At 45.1% G+C, this 18,424-nt stretch overlaps 1 protein-coding gene across 1 annotated transcript; it reads right to left on the minus strand.

Annotated features, from left to right (window-relative positions):
• Positions 1-1,234: 1,234 nt before the first annotated feature.
• On the minus strand, positions 1,235-13,875 carry LOC136397382 (binder of sperm protein homolog 1-like). The gene is made up of 5 exons (XM_066371890.1): positions 13,815-13,875; positions 8,528-8,548; positions 6,294-6,323; positions 2,045-2,176; positions 1,235-1,766 (listed from the first exon to the last, which is right to left on the minus strand). The coding sequence occupies exons 3-5, from the start codon at positions 6,316-6,318 to the stop codon at positions 1,624-1,626; spliced, it is 300 nt and encodes a 99-aa protein (XP_066227987.1). The 5' UTR covers positions 6,319-6,323; positions 8,528-8,548; positions 13,815-13,875; the 3' UTR covers positions 1,235-1,623.
• Between the last annotated feature and the right edge of the window lie 4,549 nt (positions 13,876-18,424).

The following is an 18,424-nucleotide window of genomic DNA, read 5'->3' on the forward strand; positions in this document are numbered from 1 at the left end:
GCAACAACTTCCCATTTGTTCCTCTTCCTGGCCGCTGGTAACCTCTAGCCACTGTCTGTCTCTGTGAATTTTCCTGTATAAACGGAATCCTACAATATGTGGTCTCTTGTGTCTGGCTTATATTTTACTTTTCTTTTTTTTTAGAGAGAGAGAGAGAGAGAGAGAGAGACAGGAAGGAAGAGAGATGAGAAGCATCAACTCATAGTTGCTTCACTTTAGTTGTGCATGGATTGCTTCTCATTGTGCCTTGACTGGGATTGGACCTCAGGCTCAAATTGAGCCAGTGACCCTTTGCTCACGCTGGTGACCTTTGTGCTCAAGCCAGTGACCTTGGGCTTCAATCCAAGAACCTTTGGGCTCAATCCAATGAGCTTGGGATCCTGTTGATGATCTCATGCTCAAGCCAATGACCTCGTGCTCAAGCCAGCGACCTCAGGGTTTAGAAATGGTGACCTCAGCATTCTGGGTCAATGCTTTATCCACTGCACCATCACCAGTCAGGCCACTCAGTGTAATGTTTTCAGGGTTCATCCATGTGATAGAATGTGTCAATTTTGTTGCTTTCTAGGGCTGAATAATGCTGCATTGTGTGGATCTAGCACATTCTGTTCATTCACTCATCTGTTGAGGGGCACTTGGGTTGTCCCCTTGGCTGTTGTGAATAGCGCTGAAAAGAAAATTGCTGTTCAAGCCCCTACTTTCAAATTGTTCAGTATGTGCCTAGGGATGGAATTTCTGGGTCATGTGGTGATTCTTTGTAGCTTTTTGCTTTCATTACCATTTTATACAATGAAAGTCTTAGAACCATGTTACTCTTTGAAAATTAGTTAATTCACTTGACTCAAGAGTTTCTGAAAATGGTGACAATATTTACCTTGGGGGGGTGTTATAAAGATGAATAATAACGCATAGCATAGCATCTGCTGTAATTGTTCAATCAACTGCAATTGTGAAGACATAAAACTTGCTTATTCCCAATGGTTCTGGAAAACTTGAACCCACTTTGAGGTAAATGGCCAGGCACCCAGCTCCCTTCTGCTTCGTGACCTGGCTCGTGTGGCTCACATCTGAGCTGCTTTGGTCCTCACTCTGACACTTTGCCCAGTCAACACCCATATTCCTACTCAGGCCCGACCCCGGTTAGCACTCATTCTTTTTCTGTTTTGAAAAAATTCTTAATTAAGGTCATGAATTTTATAATGGATTTTATTTTTGGAGCAGTTTTTAGGTTTACAACAAACCTGAACAGAAGCCACAGAATTCCCATGTACCCCCTGGCCCCACACATGCACAGTCTTCCCCATGATCAATGTGCCCCACCAGACTGGGACATTTGTTTCAAGTGATGACACTGACACCTCATTATCACCCACAGTCCATCCACTTTTGAATAAGGGGCCTAATTTCACACAGTGTACAAGTAAGAGTGCATGCGAGGCTAGAATACTGGTTTCCCTATCCAAACCCCAGAACCAGAACCAGAACCCTAAGTTATTTAAAGCCAGACCACCCTCAAATAGTATCTCAGAGGAGGGTCCTACCTCCCCCTGTCCCAAGAAAAAAAAAACGGTAGCTCCTGCCATGAGAACGGTCCCGCCTCTTCAGCCCCACCCCCAATCGATTTCAGTCACAGTATTTCCAAACCCTATCCTTGTTGTAGTTCCAGGTCAGTGAACACCATTTCCTGCCAAATGCATCCGAGTCTCCGGTACATTCCCAGTAGATCATGCGTCTGTGCCAGAAGGGGAACATACATTTGGCGAAGTCTACAGAGAAGAAAGAAGCAATCAGAATAAGAAATCTTTTTTGTGCCTCCTCTTCATCATAATCAAAGGCATGTGCTACAATAAAAGCCTCCTTTTCCAGGTAAAGTGTTGAAGCACTTGTATGTTTGGTGCAATGTGCTTGTCATACCATCACAGAGCTGCACGTCTGTCACTCATTTCACAGTTTAATGGACTGTGCATTCCATTTGCTGAGCCCTCCCGAGGATCTCAGCGCACCGCGGCTCTTCTCACCGTGGGGACCAGAGACAAGAACTCACCTTCCTCAGCGCAGTACTTCCAATACCCCTGGTAAGTCTTGTTTAAGGAGCACCACATGTGTTTTGCATTGAACTTGACGCAGTCATAGAACATCCCGGTTTTATAGTAGAATGGAAAGACACACTTGCCACCTAGAAAAAATAAAAGTTCCTGCTCCGACTCTGGGGCGAGTGGTTCAGATGGGACAAAGTTACTGTCGCCCTACCTAAGGGCGCGCTCGGGTACCAGAGGCCCCGCCTGCTTCTGCCAGGCGCTGCGCAGGCGCGCGGGGCGGGGCTGCGCGGCCTCCGCACAGGGTCTGTTTGGAAACTCCCGTCCTGGCCCACCTTGCTCCAGGGCATAAGCAGCCTTGAAATCTTCCTTAGCACTTGGCCCCAGTTCCATAGATCTACCCTAAGCTAGAAACACAAATGTGGGTATGTATGTATGTAAAGCCAGCAGCCACGGCCAGGGCTGCCATCACAGCAGCCGCCTGGCCTATGCAGGTTCTCATTGGATTCGGACAGTCGGTAAAGAAACAACGGAGCCACAAACTGGTGGGCCATAGTCTTTAATTCTAGCTTGCACCCGGCGGGCAAGTAAAAATACACACTGGGCTCCAAAACCCACTCACATTCAGTGCTCACAAAACCACTGACTTCTCCGAGTTTCCTAGAATCAAAGGTTTCTAGCTCACTAGCCTTATTCTCCTCAGTTCCCATCTCCTTCCTTATCCCAGATACAAACTCGACACAAACTGGCATCTCACTCAGCACTCCACCATCTTGGCTGCTTCTCCTGGCCTCCTCCACGTGACCTCCTTCTGCTCTCTGCTCTGCTCTCTCCTCTAATGATAACCTCAGGAACCAAGAGAGCAAGATCCCGCTCCATCCCCATTTTATATTGTAGCTTCACAACCTCTAATCCAATATACAAAATAGGGAAGTCTCCAATACAAAGTCACTTCTCTGAGGCATGATTGGATTGTACCACCCCACATCAAAAAGGGTGGGAGCCCTGGCCGGTTGGCTCAGTGGTAGAGCGTCGGCCTAGCGTGCGGAGGACCCAGGTTCGATTCCCGGCCAGGGCACACAGGAGAAGCGCCCATTTGCTTCTCCACCCCTCCGCCGCGCTTTCCTCTCTGTCTCTCTCTTCCCCTCCCGCAGCCGAGGCTCCATTGGAGCAAAGATGGCCCGGGCGCTGGGGATTGCTCTGTGGCCTCTGCCTCAGGCGCTAGAGTGGCTCTGGTCGCATGTTGCTACGCCCAGGACGGGCAGAGCATCGCCCCCTGGTGGGCAGAGCTTCGCCCCATGGTGGGCGTGCCGGGTGGATCCCGGTCGGGTGCATGCGGGAGTCTGTCTGACTGTCTCTCCCTGTTTCCAGCTTCAGAAAAATGAAAAAAAAAAAAAAAGGGTGGGAAAGGCTTAATCCCAAAACCAAGCCCCAGGCTACAAGGATTCTCAACACACATTAATATCACCTGGGCAACGGCCTCTTTAACAAAGTGAGCATAATACATTTTATCTGCCCAACAATGTATTAAACAACTTCCCCTGTATCTCTTTTCTTTACCCTCTTCCATCTTCATGTATATCCATACACACACATGCACACACACATACATGCACACAGGCACCCCCACGCACACAGACACACACAAGCACACATGCGCACATACAGAGGCACACATGTGCACACACAGACACATATATGCACACACACAACATGTCCTGCTCACAAAAATTACGGGATATTTGATCACTACATATTCATTTTGAATATCCGCTAATTTTTATGAGCAGTATATATAGCCTGGTTTGTATCTTCCACATTTTCCCCCAGGCCCATATGGAGAGCTCTATCCATCTATCTCTCTATAGACAGATATACATCTCCAGCTATATAACATATGACTGTACCTAATATATACATATACAAATGCACACAGACACAGATATTTGTTCCTTCTGCAAATGAACCATACATTATACCCATAACTGCAGCTTCTAACTTAACAGATTCTTTTAAACATATCCTTTTAGCTTTTGTAGCTCTAACTCCTTTCGAATGCTGGGTCATATTTCTGTGATCTGGATTTTGCCACAATTTAGTCGATATTTTTTTCCACCCATAAATACAGCTTCAGCAAACATTCAACATATGTAGATCCTGTTAGGTTTAGGTCCAGGGCTCCTTTAAATCCGAAGCCCCTGTAAAACTCAAATTCCTCTCACCCAACTCGGAGCAACTTCTTCAGTAAGCATCTCCCTCACCCAAACTCCTCCTCCCCTTAAGCAATTCTCCCCCCAACCCTGGTAAGGTTCTGAGAGATGTCCTTCGGACAAGGCCACCATGACGGACCGAGGGTTGAGCAAGGCAGACAGTCTGTCTGTAACTAAAGTCTCAAATCAGGATATGCTAATCTAGGCATGTCCAGGTGCTGGCAACCCAGTGCCAGCAAATGCCTGCAACAACCCCTATATCTAACGCTCCCTCCCACAGCTCAGCGCTGACACCCTTTGCCGGTCGCAGTCCGCTTGCATCCAGACGCTTTTAAAATAAACTTCCCTTTTGGAACACACTAGCCTTGTGTTTTCTGTTGGGCCCACAGTTTCTAACTTTCAAATCCTTCTGCACTGACACATTTAATTCTGTAGAATGGAATCCCAAAGGCGACATTATTAAGTTAAAGAGCATGAGTATTTTTTAACAGATTTTTTTTTAAGAGAGGAAGGAAGAGAGTAAGAGATAGACAAGAACATCCATCTGTTCCGTATGTGCCCTGACCGGGGATCGAACTGGCAACCTCTGCTTTAGGACAATGCTCTAACCAGAGCCAGAGTATGTGCATTTTTAACACTGATGGCAATTACTTTTTCAAAGGACAAGAACATTCATCTTTCCCACTAATGCGCTCTTTTACCTGAATTTTCACTTGCATGAAATATTTATTCACTTTTTAAATGTTTACCTTTATAACAGGTGATTCTCATCTTGCTTTAAAAGGCCCCCTCCCTGGTCCTTAGGGCACACCTATAGTGTCCTACATTTTTTCTTAAATGATTTTCTTTCTTTCGCATTTAAAATTTGATTAAAGAGGAACTTAGTTTTACATCTGACACAGGAGGGGAGTGCAATTTACCATATTTCCCCATGTATAAGACGCACCTTAATTTTAGGGCTCGAAATTTGGAAAAAAATGTATTACATAAAGTTATTGAACTTGTTTTATTCATCATAAAATTCATACAAATCCTCATCACTGTCAAAACTCCCATTAGCTTGTCCTTATCTGTGTCTGATGACGAATCACTATCTTCAATGATGAGCACAAAAACAAGCGCGAAAAAGTGGGAAATGCAAGTAAAAAAAAATCTATAACCACTGTATAAAATGCACCCAGTTTTTAGACCCCAAATTTTTCCCAAAAAAGTGTATCTTATACATGAGGAAATACAGTAATTTGCTTCCGAGTAGCCGTTAAATAAGGACAAATGAATGATAAAATAAGCCACCTGTGTCTTTAAATACTATACATTTAAAAGTACGGTTAGAGTGTAATATCACACCCTGGATCCATTCTGAGCTTTCCATCAAGTATATTGAGGTTATTGGGGAGATAAGACACATGGCAGTAAAACGAGGAGGGTCGACAGCTGTCAGAATATATTCCTTATTATTGACTCTTTCTAGGCTGGTATCATGCTATTTATATGACTACATTTATGGTTTGTTTAAATATCTAATAACACAAGTGCTTCTCCACACTGATACTACTTTTTTTAAAGATTTTATTTATTGATTTGAGAGAGAGAGAAAGGCAAGTGAGGGAGGCAGGGAGGAGTGGGAAGCATCAACTTGTTGCTTCCTGTATGTGCCTTGACCCGGCAGGCCAGGGTTTCGAACCGGCGACCTCAGCGTTCTAGGTCGGTGCTCTATACACTGAGCCACCACAGGCCAGGCTCGGCACTACTTTTGTTCATAATTTCCCTAATTATTATTGTACAGGTTTTTTATGAATTTTCATATCAGGTGTTCTCTCTGAAAACGGCAGAAATGTAAGTGTGACAGCAGATAGTGCCAGAGAAAGTTCGCCGAATTCTGTCCCCCACTTTTCCTCATCTACTTACAAGGTACTTGAATTGCATTTTTTGAAAGAAGAAAATAGGATTTTCTTTTTACCAGAAAAAGAAAATGCACTGATTTCCTCATTTTTACACTATGAAAAGAAAAGTTACTTTAATAGTAAACATTTTATGATCAACTTACCCTTGACTTCTGGATAGTAAGGCATAGTTTCTGAAAAACAAAATTTGAAGCCGACGTTTATTTCACTACTCTTATGTCTTCCAACCAAGAACATGGCATGGCTTCTACCTTTTAGAGCTTGCTCTATGTTCTTTGCTATGATTTTATCATTCACTTCACATAAGTCCTGCACTTTTTTTTTTTTTTTTTTGGTGAGAGAGAAATGACAGACAGAGACAGACAAGAAGGGGGAGGAATGAGAAGCATCAACTTGTTAGTTGGAGCATTTTAGTTGTTCATTGATTACTTCTTTTTAATTTTTTAAAAAAGATTTTATTTATTGATTTTAGAGAGAAGAGAGAGAGAAAGAGAAAAGCAAGGGAGAGGAGTGGGAAGCATCATCTTGTAGAAGTTGCTTCTCGTATGTGCCTTGACCAGGCAAGCCCAAGGTTTCAAACTGGCAACCTCAGCTTTCCAGATAAATGCTTTATCCACTGTGCTGCCACAGGTCAGGCTGATTGCTTCCTATATGTGCTTTGGCTGGGGGGCTCCAGCAAAGCCAGTGACCTCTTGATCAAGCCAGTGACTTTGGGCTTCAAGCCAGTGACTCCTGAGCTCAAGCCAGCGGTTGTTTCTATGATCCCATTCCCAAGCTGGCAACCCTACACTCAAGCTGGTGAGCCTGTGCTCAAGCTAGTGACTTGGGTTTTGAACTTGGGTCCTCAGCATCCCAAGTTGATGCTCTATCCACTGTACCACCACCTGATTAGGTAAGTCCTGCGTGTTTCTTGCTGATTTAATTCCAAAGTGGTTGTTGTCATTGATATAAACTGAAATGCTTCATTTTTCAATAATGTGTAGGAGGTCCTTACCAGCTGACAGAAAAACTATTGACTTTGTTTCTCTTATATCTTGCCACATAGCCAGATTCTTTCATTAAAACTATGTAGTAATCTTTACTGATGTTCCTCAGGATTTTTTAGAGAGAGGAAGGGAGAGAAAAACAGAAAGGGAGAGAGAGAGAGAAGCATCCACTCATTGTTCTACATAGTTGTACACCTACTGATTGCTTCTCATAGGTGCTCTGACAGGGTCTAAAACCAGCGACCTCAGGATGGAGCTAGTGCACTGATTGGGGTTCAAACTGGTGACCTCAGGATCAAGCTAGTGATCTCAGGATCAAGCTAGTGATCTCAGGATCCGAAACGAGGTTCTATTCACTGTGCCACTGGCCAGGGCAAAGTTTATAATCATAAAAATTTTTCTGTAGGCTTATGCATGATTTTTTTTAACAATATCACATATGTTAGAGTACTCCCTCTCCCCAATAATGTTAACTAGTCCTGGTCAAAAGAGACTCCTCTGACCTCTATACCTTCCTGGTTGTAGTTGGAATGGCATTCGGGTTAAGAGTGTTCATTTTAGCATGGTTAGTAAGAGTAAAAGAAATAGAAATCAATAAAAATATATCCATCACTAAGGGAATTTTAAAATAAAATAGAGCTTTATAGTATTATACAAGCATTAACAAAGATGAGATATAAAGAGATATGAAAAAGTTTGTACTTCACCTTTAGGTGACAAAACACATTTTCTATTTTTCTATAAGACTATTTTTGAACAAAGAAAATCCCATTATAAAGTTGTATATAATGAAATATTTGATCACTCAAAAATATGAACAGGTGACTGGCCGGTTCATTCAGCAATAGTATCAGCCCAGCGTGTGGAGGTCCTGGGTTCAATTCCCGTACAGGGCATATAGGAGAGACGCCTTATCCACCCTTTCCCCTCTCCTTCCTCTCTATCTCTCTCTTCCCCTCCTGCAGCCCAGGTTCCATTGGGGCGAAGTTGGCCGGGTTACTGAGAATGGCGGCATGGCCTCCACCTCAGGCACTAGAATGGCTCTGGTTGCAACAGAGCAACACCCCAGATGGGCAGAGCATTGCCCCCTAGTGGGCATACTGGGTGAATCCCAGTCAGGCGCATGCTGGAGTTTGTCTGTCTGCCTCCTTGCTTCTCACTTCAGAAAAATAAAAAATAAAAAAAAATGAACAGTAACATTTTGATTGCTCTTTTCTTCTTTTTCCTTAACTATTTTTTAATACAGGATGTACTTTTTCTTATATATAAAGACATAAAGTAGCAGTTTTTCATGAAAAATATGATTTTTACCAGGGAAAGAAGTATTCAACAACTTTACATTGTATTGCAGAATTTTAAAAATTGTAATAAAAGAATGTTGATCAACTCACCTATAGTTGGTATAGTCTCACCTGAAAGACACAATTTTAAACAAATATTTATTTCGCTGGATTTAGTCTTTGAAATAAAATATCTTTCCAAATTATATTTTAGTAAGAATAATAATATTTTTTAAAATGATGCATCAATAGTGCTCATTTATTTATTTTTTTAGCGAGAGAGGGAGACAGGCAGGGAGAGAGATGAAAAGCATCAACTCATAGCTGTGGCACCTTAGTTGTTCATTGATTGCTTTCTCATATGTGCCTTGACCGGGGGCAGGGGGACTTCAGCAGAGCGAGTTACCCCTTGCTCAAGCCAGTGACCTTTGGGCTCAAGCCAGTGACCATGGGATCATGTTGATGAGTTCACCGTCAAGTTGGCAACCTCAAGGTTTTGAGCCTGGGACCTCAGCATCCTAGGTTGACGCTCTCTATCCAATGTACCACCACTGGTCAGGCTAAAATTATTTTTAAAACAACAACAAAAAAAATGATTTATTTTTTCCACACTTTCTTAGAAAATTAACCACCTTATAATTGGAAAAACATGTTTTATTATTTCACCATTTCTTCCTGATTTGTTTGATTGTATTTCTTTTGGTATGTTCTGAAAGGTACAAGTTAAAGAAAAATGTATGCAGGTGTCCTTGGTTTTTAGAACAAGATCAAATTAGTTTTAGCATCTGTTAAAAAGAGTCTCTGGCCCTGGCCAGTTGGCTCAGCGGTAGAGCGTCGGCCTGGCGTGCGGGGGATCCGGGTTCGATTCCCGGCCAGGGCACATAGGAGAAGCGCCCATTTGCTTCTCCATCCCCCGCCCCTCCTTCCTCTCTGTCTCTCTCTTCCCCTCCCGCAGCCAAGGCTCCATTGGAGCAGGGATGGCCCGGGCGCGCTGGGGATGGCTTCTTGGCCTCTGCCCCAGGCGCTGGAGTGGCTCTGGTCGCGGCAGAGTGACGCCCCGGAAGGGTAGAGCATCGCCCCCTGGTGGGCAGAGCGTCGCCCCTGGTGGGCATGCCGGGTGGATCCCGGTCGGCGCATGCAGGAGTCTGTTTGACTGTCTCTCCCCATTTCCAGCTTCAGGAAAATACAAAAAAAAAAAAAAAAAAAGAATCTCTGCAGTTCAACTGCAAAGGCTTGTTGTGAGGACGAAATGGAAAGTAGTTCAGAGCCCTCACAGTACACAGCGTATGGGAAGCACTCAGCATTGCTGATAATTTTATTGCAATGATAAAGATTTCTCTTCTTACAATAAACATTATTATTTTTCCTCTACCAGATGACTCACCCAAGTTTGCAATACATTTTCACAAGCCATAAAGAACCTATATCCACTAAAAATTGTTCTAGCATTCAAATTTGAGAGAGTTTAATAGCCCGCAAATATTGAAATGACAAGAAATCTCAAAAAGTGTGTCCATTGTTCACAGTTCAACTGTTCTTCTCTAAGACCAGAACACAGGCGGGATCTCAATGTGTGTGTACTTGCCTGTAGAGTTTGAACAGGCAAACTGTAAAAATTATGCAACTTTTCTTTTCCTAGGACAGGAAACACGCATGAAGAGGGAAGAGGGAGGCCCCCTACCAGTGTGGGGGATTCCAACCGGAGGACACATGAATAGAAATTGACGGTGCAGAGATGTGGCTAAAGAAATATGCTTTCTCAGACTCCGGCTCAAAGCCCAGTCATCACAAGCTAGCTGTGTGACTTTAGGAACATGACTCAGCCCCTTGGTGTCTCAGATTCTCTTCTATAAAATAAGGATGAGAATTTTACCTACCTCATGGGTTGCTATGAGAGACGGATGTATTATATATATAAACTACTTAGAATGGTGTCTGGAACAAAGCAAGCCCTTACCTGACATCTGCTATTGTCATCCACAATGTTACAGCTACTAAACTATTGTCACCATCACCATCACTATCTTCATCGTCATCATCATCACCATTATTTCCTCACTGTTGTCTATCATTAGTAAGTTTTAGGCTAGCCTGACCAGGCCGTGGCCCAACGGATAGAGTGTTGGACTGGGATGCGGAGGACCCAGGTTCAAGACCCCGAGGTCACCAGCTTGAGCGCGGGCTCATCTGGTTTGAGCAAAGCTCACCAGCTTGGACTCAAGGTCACTGGCTTGAGCAAGGGGTTACTTGGTCTGCTGTAGCCCCACGGTCAAGGCACATATGAGAAAGCAATCAATGAACAACTAAGGTGTCTCAGCGAAAAACCGATGATCGATGCTTCTCATCTCTCTCCGTTCCTGTCTGTCCCTATCTATCCCTCTCTCTGACTCTCTCTCTGTCTCTGTAAAAAAAAACAACCCCAAAAAGCAAAACAAACAAACAAACAAAATTCAGGCTGGTCTTCAGGGAAGGCACAGTGGTGTTTCTGATATGGAACACAATGTGGGGTTTTTTTGTTGTTGTTTTTTTTACAGAGACAGAGAGAGAGTCAGAGAGAAAGATAGATAGGGACAGACAGACAGGAACAGAGAGAGATGGGAAGCATCAATCATCAGTTTTTTGTTGTGACACCCTAGTTGCTCATTGATTGCTTTCTCACATGTGCCCTGACAGTGGGCCTTCAGCAGACCAAGTAACCCCTTGCTTGAGCCAGCGACCCTGGGTCCAAGCCGGTGAGCTTTTGCTCAAACCAGATGAGCCCGCACTTAAGCTGGCGACCTCGGGGTCTCTAACCTGGGTCCTCCGCATCCCAGTTGGACGCTTTATCCATTGCACCACCCCTGGTCAGGCGTCCTCCTGACTCTGGATGGCACCTTATTATCTGCAGGCCAGGTTGCTGTGGGCAAGTGGTCATCACCACCTGCCCTGACTGTGACTGTAGTCACAAGGCCAGTGTCCAAATTTGTAGTATGCATGTCACTGGCTCAAAAGAAACTTCCAGAGACAACAACGAGACCCCATGAACCTCCAAAAGCAGGTGCTTGGAAGAGCAGGAGAAAGTGACTAACGACCATGCTGCTCATTCTCAAACGTAGGTTAGTGCCTCCTACGAACATGCCCGGGGCCAGCAGCACTGAATTCTCTTAGGTGTTGTTTCAACAAATGCTGTCGTCACTAACTCTTGACCAGGGGTCCCCAAACTAGGCCCGCGGGCCACATGCTGCCCCCTGAGGACATTTATCCAGCCCCCGCCGCACTTCCAGAAGGGGCACCTCTTTCATTGGTGGTCAGTGAGAGGAGCATAGTTCCCATTGAAATACTGGTCAGTTTGTTGATTTAAATTTACTTGTTCTTTATTTTAAATATTGTATTTCTTCCCTTTTTGTTTTTTTACTTTAAAATAAGATATGTGCAGTGTGCATAGGGATTTGTTCATAGTTTTTTTTTTATAGTCCAGCCCTCCAACAGTCTGAGGGACAGTGAACTGGCCCCCTGTGTAAAAAGTTTGGGGACCCTGCTCTTGACAGCACCAGAATAATATGCGGAAAAACATGACTCTGACAAACCAGGAGCCAAACGCTAACACGAGAAATCTAGGACCATCTTAACCAGGTTCCTTCACTTACATGTTCTTTTTTCTGTACATACAGAAGTGGTATCTCATTTCAAACATCTTTGTCCAAGTCAGAGCATTCTTTTTCAATAAACATAAAATAAACATTTTAACTTATAAGAAAGGAATGATCAAAGTTACCCAAAGAGCATCTTTTTCTTTTTTCTGTGTTTTTTTTTAAACATCAATCAACCCCATATTTGATTTGTTTTTCAATGCAAAAATGGCCTGAAGAATACTTAAAGCTGCAGACGCATGATCATGGGCCCCTGCCATTTTATAAGAATATGGTTTTCATGGCCTTGGCCAATTGGCTCAGTGGCAGAGCATCGGCCCGGCGTGTGAATGTCCCAGGTTCATTTCCTGGTCAGGGCACACAGGAGAAGTGCCCATCTGTTTCTCCACCCCTCCTCTTCTCCCCCCCCCCTCTCCCCCTCCTGCAGTCATGGCTCAATTGGAGCGAGTTGGCCCTGGGTGCTGAGGATGGTTCCATGGCCTCTACCTCAGGTGCTAAGAAGAGCTTGGTTGCTGAGCAATGGAGCAACATCTCAGATAGGCAGAGTATCACCCCCTAGTGGACTTGCCAGGTGTATCCTGGTCCAGGTGCATGCGGGAGTCTGTTTCTGCCTCTCCTCCCCCCACTGAATTTAAAAAAAAATGGTTTTCACAAGTATGAATAATCCTCATCAATCAAAATATCTTCTGTTGTCACTTTATTGTTGTTAAAAGCAACATGATTTTGATAAAGAAATAAGACAGACTTTTAAAAACTTAATTTCATTTCCAAAACCTCTACAGGAGGCATTTAAAATGTATTGGAATGAAGGGCGACACATGATTATCAAGTAACACGACTTCTGTCAAGAATTTTCCAGTTGACACTCCTAATCTTTCTTTTGTTGTTATATTGATTTTTTTAAATGTTTATTTTATTGATTTGGAAGAGAGGAAGGAAGAGAGCAGGAGAGAGACAGGAACACCTGTTCCTGTATGTGCCCTGACCGGGAATCGAACCAGGAACCTTTGCTCTTTAGAACAATGCAATCGAGCTATTTAAAAGGCCAGGGCATTTTAAGAAAAGATTTTATTATTTATTGATTTTAGAGAGAAAGGCAGGGGGAGAGGAGTGGGATGCATCAATTCCTAGTTGCTTCTTGCATGTGCCTTGACCCAGCAAGCCCTGGGTTTCCAACAGATGCCCTCAGCGTTCCAGGTTGATGCTTTATCCACTGCGTCACCATAGGTCAAGCAACATTCCTAATCTTTCATTTTAATTACCTGAGCCTTTTAGGGAGCATCTTTTTCTTTCTTTTCTTTTTTTTTTTTTTCTGAAGCTGGAAATGGGGAGAGACAGTCAGACAGACTCCCGCATGCGCCCGACCGGGACCCACCCGGCATGCCCAACAGGGGCGATGCTCTGCCCCTCCGGGGCGTCGCTCTGCCGAGATCAGAGCCACTCTAGCGCCCGGGGCAGAGGCCAAGGAGCCATCCCCAGCGCCCAGGCCATCTTTGCTCCAATGGAGCCTTGGCTGCGGGAGGGGAAGAGAGAGACAGAGAGGAAGGGGGGGGGGGGTGGAGAAGCAAATGGTCGCTTCTCCTATGTGCCCTGGCCGGGAATCGAATCCGGGTCCCCCGCACGCCAGGCCGACGCTCTACCGCTGAGCCAACCGGCCAGGGCCGCATCTTTTTCTTTCTTAGAGCACATGAAATAAGGGTGACATCTCAGACTTGATGACATAGGCAGTAGATGTGTCCAACCCCAGACACTGTCACAGAGCTCCTCACCTTGGTAGCGGTAGACAACCACACCGACCACACCGGGGAGCCGAAAGACCCAGACCAGCAGGAGCCCGGTGTACAGCAGCGACATGCTCCTCCTTCAGGGACTGCAGGCTGCGCTCAGCCTCAGGACTTTCAGCCACACCACTCACCTTAGCCCCCTCCTCCCCCCTCCTCCCCCCCCCCTCTCTCCCTCTCCCTCCCCTTTATTTCTCCATTGTCAGCAGCTCCTCCTCTCCCCTACCCGTCTAATATTCTTTCTTCTTCGCATCTCCTTTCTCCTCTTCTGTCTCCATTTTCTCCTCCTCCTGCTCTCTCCCACCCCCTCTCTCCACTCTTCTCCCTTCTCCACCGTCTCCCTCTCCTCTACCGTCTTCTTCTCCCTCCCTGCCTCCTTCCTTTTTCCTCCTCTTTCTTTTCCTTTTTCACCTTTCCTCCCTCCCCCTCTCTGCCCCAAAGAGGTGTCGGAAAGCCAGGGCTGGAGTCCCAGGAGAGGCTCGGGGAGCTAGCTGCTGGGGAAACAGGTGCGCTGTCAGGCACCAGCCCCGCAGGAGCGCTCCGCCGGACTCAGTGGGGGACCCTGTTCGCTGGCCGCTTGCCGCCCTTGGTGACTCGCCTCAGGGGCTGCCTGGGGCCTGGCAGCTCTCAGGAGTAAGTCATGCAGGGTTTATGGTCACTGACATTTCCAACTCTGAAAAGTAAAGATTAATTGTGAATTCTGAAACACACCCTCTTGTATTCCTAATTAAGATTTTTTAAAAGATGAAAGCATTTCTATCATTTTGTCTCCATTCTTTTTCTACCTAAGAATTTCCTTTTTGAGAAATGACGTCTGCTGCCCTTACACAATGGTTTTTTGTTTTTTGGTTTTTGTTTGTTTCTTTCTTTGTGTTTTTTTTTGGGGGGGGGGGCAGGGAGAGAGAGATAAGAACATCGAGCTGCTCCTGTATGTGCCCTGACCAGGGTATCGAACTGTCAACCTCTATGCTCCTGAACAATGCTCCAACCAACCAAGCTATCCGGCCAGGGCTTAATTTTTTTTTATTGATTGATTTTTAGAGAGAGAAAGGGCAGAGGGTGAAGGAAAGCATTCACTTGTTGTTCCACTCAGTCATGCATTCACTGGTTGATTCCTGTGTGTGCCCTGACCAGGGATCAAACCCTCAGCCTTGTCATTTCCAGACAATGCTCTTAACCAACTGTGGTAACCTGCCGGGGCTACTGGTCTAATTTCTACATATAACATATATAAGGTTCACTTGGCAGTATATCTAGAATGCAGACTCATATTTAAAGGTGAATATTAATATAATAAAATGAATTTAAAATGTGTCTTTTTAGCATTGTTGAGCTTATGCATAGTAAAAGTGAAAATAGCCTAAATAATCTCAATGCATTCAGGCATTCCAGAAAAGATAATGAATGAGGCCATTGGACTGTCTGGCCAAAGGCCAAGGTCACGAGACATTCAGGTCAGAATGAGACAGAGAGAGACTGAACAAAACTCAGAGACAGGGAAAGAAATAGAAAGAGACAGGGAAAAGAGAGAGAAAGAGAGAGGGAAGATGAAAGAGGGGAAAATTCAGCCTCAGGCCCTGGCTGGTTAGCTCAGTGGTAAAGCATTGACCTGGTGTGTGGAAGTCCCAGGTTTGATTCCTGGTCAGGGCACACAGGAGAAACGACCATCTGTTTCTCCACCCCTCCCCTTCTTCTCTCTCTCTTTCTCTCTCTATCTCTTCCCCTCCTGCAGCCATGACTTGATTGGTTCGAGCACATCTGCCCCGGGTGCTAAGGATAGCTCTGTGGAGCCTTCACCTCAGACACTAAAAATAGCTCAGTTGAGAGCATCAGCCCCAGATGGGGTTGCTGGCTGGATCTCAGTCGGGGCGCATATGGGAATCTTCTTCTCTATCTCCCCTCCTCTCACTTGGAAAAGAAGAAAAAAAATCAACCTCAAAACCTCTGACTCTGGAAACACCCTAGCCTGGGAAATGAGAATATGACCAAAGGGACATTAAAATGAGACCCCAAACACACTGCCTCAAGCCCCACTGTCCCTACCAACTGGCTGTGTGGCTTTTGGCAAGTCCCTCAGCACATCAGTGCCTTAATTTCCTCATGTATAATTTTCTCATCTATAAAACCAAGGAGTCCTGTTTGGGATCAGTGGCGCCATTGGGTGAAGCTGCACGGTGTCCACCGTGAAAGGTACCAAGAGAGGACTTATGGATGTTTAACAATTTTTTTCAGAATGGTAGAATAGAATTTCAACATGAGGAAAACCCAGATGATGCATTTCAGAGAGCTAGTTTTGATTCTCCCACACTTCCCTTCACATAGAAAATTCTGGAGCTCTTGGTATTCAGCCTAAGCCAGCAGTCTTCCTGCAGCTGGCCGTGGAGGAGCCCTTTCTCCTCTGTTTGCGAAGACTCCTGCCCACAACTCCAGCCCCCACAAAAGTCCATTAATGCACTCATGACTGAATTTTATGGGCCTCATGGATACTTCTGAGCTCACCTGGCGACATCATTAACCATGGGCCATCCCATCCCAGCTTCCCCAATATGACCACTCACAGAACTCCTTGGGGAGCTCCCATCTGGTTCTACAGACAGGTCGGGGCCAAATCATCGGGCCAATCCCCAGATAACCCAGAAATCGTGGGAGCAGAACCTTAGAGCAGGCTCGTGGAGACAGCTAGGGCAAGAAAGACTCTCTCAAAGGTACAACTCAACCTAGAAACCTGGGCAGGAGGGAGAAGCAAGGTTCCCTGGGGGGTTGGGGCAGGGCCGCAGCAAGGAAGGAGGCTCCAGAGCAGCACTGTCCATGAGAGGAAACATAACATGAGCATCTATAGCCCTGTATGTTTTACATGAGCCACACTTTTTTTAAGTAAAAAGAAATAGATACAATTTGTTCTAATAACCTGTTTTATAAAATCATAATATTGCAAATACTATTGTTTCAACAGGTAATCAACACAAGAAATTATTGAGGGATTTACATTCTTTTCTCACACTTTATTTTCAGAGTCCAGTATGTATTTTACACTTATTTTACTCATATGACAATTAGAACTCACCACATTTGAGGTGCTGGAGAGCCGCAGTGGCCGCTGGCCGCCATGCTGGCCAGCGACACTCCAGAGCTCTGGGAAGGAGGGGTCAGGGAACAGGAAGGCAGCTTCGGGGGCAGAGTGAGTCTTCTCTTTGAAAAAATTTATCAATTGATTTGAGGGAAGAGAGAGAGAAGGAGGAAAGGAAAGCATCAACTCTATATTTGTTCCACTTTGTTGTGCACTCATTGATTGTTTCTTGTTCCCGCTGATGGGACATCTAACCTGTGACTTTGACACACTGGGAGGATGCTTTATGCACTGAGCCATCAGCCAGGGCTGATTTCTTCCTTTTTAAAAGAAATTTGAAGGACTGGGAGTCTGTCTGTATCCTACGTTTGAGGACAGGAGATAGGAGAGAAGGGAGCTCATCTGGACAAATTGCCTGTTAAGCTCTTGGTGGTGAATTAATATCTCTGGGTTTCCATGAGTCTTTGCACTGTCCCTAGAAGGCAGAGATTTTCAGCCTTTTTCATCTTGCGACACACATAAACTAATTATCACAATTCTCTGGCACACCAAACATATATTCTAGGTTTTGCTGATCAGACCAAAAAAAAAAAGAGAGAGAGAGAGAGGTATAATTTTGAATCATTCACACCAGACAACTCTTGTGTGTTGACTGTTGTCATTTTTTTATTTGACGATCTAAGGGAAAGGAGGTCTGTGCCCCTGGCTAAATAGTCAGGTATCACATGTTTTTAAAATTCTTGCAGCACAGCCTGACCAGGTGGTGGCGCAGTGGATAGAGCATCGGACTGGGATGCCGAGGACCCAGGTTCGAGACCCCGAGGTCGCCAGCTTGAGCGCTGGCTCATCTGGTTTGAGCAAAGCTCACCAACTTGTACCCAAGGTCGCTCGGTCTGCTGAAGGCCTATGGTCAAGGTACATATGAGAAAGCAATCAACGAACAACTAAGGTGTTGCAATGCTCAATGAAAAACTAATGATTGATGCTTCTCATCTCTGCGTTCCTGTCTGTCTGTCCCTGTCTATCCCTCTCTCTGACTCTGTCCCGGAAAAAAAAAAATTCTTGAAGCACAGCAGTTGAAAATCGCTGCTCTGAAGTCAGGCTCACTCTTCCTGTTTTCTAAAGGAGAAAGCTGAGATTCAGAGAGATCTTCCTGTGGTCCTGTCGCATCTCTCCAAAGGCAGCCTGAATACATACTAGAGGAGGTGTGTGCGCGTGCGTGCGTGTGTGTGTGTGGGGGGGGGGGAGGGTCTCACACTGAGGTTTGTTTCAGCTGTGAAGCTGTTCGCTGCTGAGGAGAGGGCATCAGTGATTAGAGTACACACTGTACTACAGCGACCTCGTCCTGCGAGCTTCTGAAGTTCTCGCGATACCTTCTGTAGTGGGATTATTCGCTCCACTTAACAGATAAGAACATAGAAAACTGGTGGTCGGAGAGCTGAACGGACCTTCCCAAGGTCGGTTCTCGAGGTTAATGAATTAACTAAGGTGCAGCTTGGAAGGTTTTGGTGAGACAGGCATAGAGCATGCA

The sequence above is a fragment of the Saccopteryx leptura genome, chromosome 3 (assembly GCF_036850995.1).
Source record: "Saccopteryx leptura isolate mSacLep1 chromosome 3, mSacLep1_pri_phased_curated, whole genome shotgun sequence".
NCBI classification, from domain to species: domain Eukaryota; kingdom Metazoa; phylum Chordata; class Mammalia; order Chiroptera; family Emballonuridae; genus Saccopteryx; species Saccopteryx leptura.